The sequence below is a fragment of the Penaeus monodon genome, chromosome 39 (genome assembly GCF_015228065.2).
Source record: "Penaeus monodon isolate SGIC_2016 chromosome 39, NSTDA_Pmon_1, whole genome shotgun sequence".
Lineage (NCBI taxonomy): Eukaryota > Metazoa > Arthropoda > Malacostraca > Decapoda > Penaeidae > Penaeus > Penaeus monodon.
In genome coordinates, this window is record NC_051424.1 from 16,342,062 (window position 1) to 16,347,061 (window position 5,000).

Here is a 5,000-nt window from a genome sequence, read left to right on the forward strand (position 1 = left end):
TCCTGAGCAGACTTTCCCTCAAGAACAAAAAAGTCACCGAAATGCGCGGAAGTCGGCCGGTCGAGGCCAGCGAGACGTCTGGTTCTCAGTCGCGGTTCTCACGTGACCAAGAGCGTTTCTCTCTCATCTCTCCCTCGGCGCGTGCTCGCTCCTGAGACGCCGCTCATGACACGTCGCAAAAGAAGAGGAAGAGGGCCCGGCATGCTTTCCAACTCAGACGGTTACAAGAGAAGAAGAAATGAGAGAGGAAGGAGAGAGGGGCCAGCCGGAACACCGTCGGCTGATGGTGCAGCTGAAGGCGGTCGTGCCTCCGACGCGTCCGCGGCGACCGCCTGGAAATTACGGTTTTAGCACCAGCAGTGTTGAAGAATGTCACTGTAGAATGATCACGTCTAGCACAAGTACTTGTTTACATGGTAACGTAAAACATGTTTGTGCAAATGCCTCTTTGCCGTCAACTATTTTAGAAAATGAAGAGTGTATTTATATAAAAGCCTAAGGTGTACTTTCATATCTGAACCCGTGTTTACATTAAACATTTTGTCCAATAGATTAACATTAGTTATACGATAATATTCCCTATGTCTCTAGGACACAGAGGTGACAATGGCACTCAATCTGAGTAGCAATTCTTAAAAGTAGATGTGCGTTCTTGAGCTTGCATTACTGATAGCTGATTGGTCGACACAACTCCAACAAGTCTCTGTAAGCACTGCCATTGGCTTATTGTCCACCAATCACGATGGAGTGTCATGTGGAGCGTTTTTTTCCAGTCTCAGTTTTCACAAGTCACAAACGTGGGGTAGAATCTGAATGGTTAAAATCTGTAGTAATTTCAACAACAACATTCTTATAAAACCCTTCTCTAAAAATGTATAGTCTTAAATCCACAATTAGAATATACGATTAAGGAGGGATAAATATTCAGATATAATTAATCTATCACATCGCCTTCACAACGGCTCTTAAAAACGGCCATCAGGATTAACATTATAAACCTCATATAAACATGGGAAGAGCCCGCCAGTCCCACCTTTAGGTTATTTACAATGTAAGTGAGAAACATCAGGATCCGAGAAGCGATTGTGACCTTTATACCAGTCTGGCATAAGGGTCATTTTTCCCAGGACATGACAGCGAAAGGGGAAAATGAGCCTTATGTGCTGAGTGTCGAAGGGTCAGAGTCGCGTTGCCAGGTCACCGACGCAGGGGTGATGCTCGACCTATTTACAGATGGGCAGATGATAACTTGTGCTTCGACTCCAAAACAACTTTGTATCTGCGGAAGGAAAGAATGGCACAGGGTCAGCACTGCACGAGGCTCGGCTGGCTACACTGCTTTATTCTACAGCGACTTGATTAAATGATTTGGTCCAATTCTGCTTAATATCCTGTGGACGTGATTGACTGACTGAAATGGAGCAGCGTAGTGGAATCGAAATCAAAATCGTTCACAATTCTCTTGTTACGGTTATAGTCCATGATAAATTCGATTATCCTTCAAAATATAGAGCGCATGCTATATATATATATATATATATATATATATGTAAAAGTATGTATATATGTATATATATACATATATATGTATATATATACATATATACATACTTTATACATATATATATATATATATATATAATAATATATATATATATATATATATATATATATATATATATATATATATATATATATATACTTGTGTGTGTATATAACACACACACACACACACACACACACACACACACACACACACACACACACACACACACACACACATATATAATATATATATATATATATTATATATATATATATATATATATATTGTATCGATATATATATATATATATATTCTATGTGTCTATATATATATATATATATATATATATATATATATATATATATATATATATATATATGTATGTATGTATGTATGTATGTGTGTGCGTGCGTGTGCGTGTGTGTGTGTGTGTGTGTGTTTCATTGTGCGTGCGTGTGCGCACACACACACACACACACACACACACACACACACACACACACACACACACTCACTCACACACCACACACACAGATATATATATAGATATATATATATATATATATTGATATATATATATATATATATATATATTTGTTATATATATGTATATACATAAATAAATAAATATATAATATATATATATATATATATATATATATATATATATATAGAGAGAGAGAGAGAGAGAGAGAGAGAGAGAGAGAGAGAGAGAGAGAGACGTGTAAGAAAACCGCATTTGTTAAACAGAAAACTTTTATCTGTTCAGTGCATGGGGTTCGGGGCCCCGAGTGCCCCCCCCCTCCCACGACCCACCTGGAGAGCATCAGAGCCAGCCGGCGGCCATGTGGCGGTTGACGGGTTGGATGCCCGGCAGGCGCGGCGGCTGCACAGAGCCGTTCGCCGGCCGCCCCCCGCCCACCAAGGGCTCGGAGGACTCGCTCACGGGCAGGGCGGGCATGTTGCCGCCCGCGCTGCTGCCCCCCGAGGACGGCGACGTGGGCGCAGGCAGCTCGCTGGTCAGGTTGGCGGCGGCGGCGGTGACCGCAGCAGGGCGCGGCCAGGGGTACGGAGGCGGAGGGTCCGCCTCGCTGGAGGAGTGGGAGGGGCTGCTGCTGCTGGCCCCTCCCCCTCCCCCGCCCAACGCCGCCCTGTCGAAGCTGACGGAGTTCTTGGGCGGGCGCGAGGCGTGGTCCTGCTGGCTCACGAGGGCGGCGGCGTCCAGGTGCATCGTCCCGCTCCCGCCCAGCCCAGTGCGCTCCCGCCGCCCGCCCTCCGTCGTCCCATCGCCGCCGGCGCCGCCGCTACCGCTACCGCTGCCTCCCCGAAGGATGCCCACCGGAGGGAGGCTCTGGAGGGGCGTGGGTGTCCCGGAGCCCCCCCGAGCCTCCTCGGAGTCAGCGGTGATCTCGTTGCCGGGGTCGGAGGAGAGCGACTCGTCGGAGCGGGACCTGGATAACAACTTTTTTACTTTGGCGTTCTTGGCGGCCTCCACGAGGGTCCCCCACCGCTTCTTGCTGGTGGGCCGACCCAGGCGCGCCTCCGCCAGCCGCGCCAGCCTCGCCAGCTTGTTGACCGGCGACCGCTTGACCGCCGCCTCCACCACCTGCGGGCACCAGGAGGGCGTGGTCAGCCCAGCCACGGGTCACGTGCCGCGCCGGCGCAGCTCCCTCCGGCGCGGCTCACACCAAAGGTCATCATAAATCGCAAAAAAGGAACTGAGACTTTTGTGACATGACAGGATTGTGTGGGCACACAGAGGAGCCTCGTGATTAATGTCATCCATGATTTTATTTCACACTAGAAAAAAACACATTAGAAAGTATGTAACATAACATTTATGTCGACATTACAAGAGTATAAAAAACAACTGTAGAGAAAAATATGTATACGTGCGCATGCACGAATTCGTGTGCATGTACTGTATGCCCTACCATATTATTAAGTAGAGAGTATATGCATTTGTGTTGTCATATGCAATGTGCGCAAGTGTGTGGTTATGGGAGTAACAGACTACCAGCTGTGTGTGTTCACGGAGCGGTACGTGTGTCTGTGCTTAAAAGAAAAGGGATTTGATATAATCTTTATATATACAGAGAGAGCAGCGGTCGAGCCGGACGACATGTCTGTACTACTTGAATTCCGGTGCTGGACAGAATAGTGTGGTCAGTCATCGGTCTGCTCTGGAGGTGACATTAGGGAGGTGATGGAGGTTGCACGTTACACTGAACATTTCCAGCACCTTAAGTTGTCAGTCAAATGGGTGAAGGGGCAATCAACAGTCATTATTTGTTTGGGGAATAAAAAAATCGACGACGTTGATGAGGGAAGAGAAAAGGCAAACAACGGTGAAGGATCCAGACTTTTGATCAAATGGGGAATTATAGAATTACTTACAATCTTAATATGTGAGGTGGTTATTCTGAAAGAAATTATTTTTGGAGATATTTAGTATCTGTTAACTGGGGAAGTATCATATATCGATATTTCGACAAAAGAAAATCGTATTTATTCAACAACACCTGTATTGTTTGTTGATCCAATAAACCTTTTTATACCAATTCCGTCGTACTATTTACCAATATCTGCAGACGTCGCCCTGCCTTACCTCAGCTGTAGCCGGGAGCACGGTGGCACTGGCTATGCTCAGGTGCGGGGTGATAGAGTTCACGCCGAGGTTGAAACCCTTCATCAGCCGTCGCTCCTTCTGTCGGTTCTTCTTCCCACCTGAACCTAGAGTAGTACCCCATAAAATATTAGACTTCGCCGTTTTCTTTGATGTATAAGACATACATAACACAAAATTTGAGGGGAGCCTGTAAAAAAAACATATTATTACGCGTTTTTTATTTTTATTATTATTATTATTTTTTTTTTTATTCTGGACGAGGGTATTATTAAGAAAATTTAAATGTATATATAGGAAGAAAGACATGAGATTAGTGCTGCTTTCTTCTAAATATCATAAGTGAATTGAAATAATGAAGAGAAACATGCAAAGAGAAAAAAATCATTCTCAAATGACATTCAGTGACGTTTGGATGCGTGAAAGGATGCAGGAAATTTCAATTCCTTTTTAGATAGAAGCCAATATCATCAGCACTGCATCTCAACAGAAGACGGAGGATTCAGCATGAGGCCTACACTCACGATTTATTCTACGGCATTCGGTCACACAAGTAAGAGTCATTCATTCACACCAGTCTAAGAGAGAATCACATACCATTTACTAAACAATTTATCTCTGTCAATTTATCGGATATGAGTGTTAAGATTAAAAAAAAAAACATTTCTGCACCGCTTTATTACTTTACTTGCTAATTTACAATGGTGCTCTGAAAACCTCATTAATCTATTGTAAGAACTGTATACATTGTTGTTTCCCTTTTCTTAAATCATCATTCACACATTCTTCTCTTCCTCTTTTTCTTTTTATTTATTCCTCTTCTCTTTC

At 44.0% G+C, this 5,000-nt stretch overlaps 1 protein-coding gene across 1 annotated transcript in view; it reads right to left on the reverse strand.

The window, feature by feature from the left end:
• LOC119597482 (transient receptor potential-gamma protein-like) overlaps positions 1–5,000 on the reverse strand; it is a 124,476-nt gene that overhangs the window by 1,294 nt on the left and 118,182 nt on the right. Inside the window, exons 14-17 of the mRNA XM_037947060.1 lie at positions 4,126–4,279; positions 3,773–3,908; positions 2,363–3,152; positions 1–1,279 (exon numbers count right to left, since the gene is read on the reverse strand). The exon at positions 1–1,279 is cut by the window's left edge and continues 1,294 nt beyond it. Coding sequence (XP_037802988.1) covers positions 2,373–3,152; positions 3,773–3,908; positions 4,126–4,279 — 1,070 coding nt within the window. The 3' untranslated portion in view covers positions 1–1,279; positions 2,363–2,372. The remainder of the gene's footprint in view (positions 1,280–2,362; positions 3,153–3,772; positions 3,909–4,125; positions 4,280–5,000) is intronic.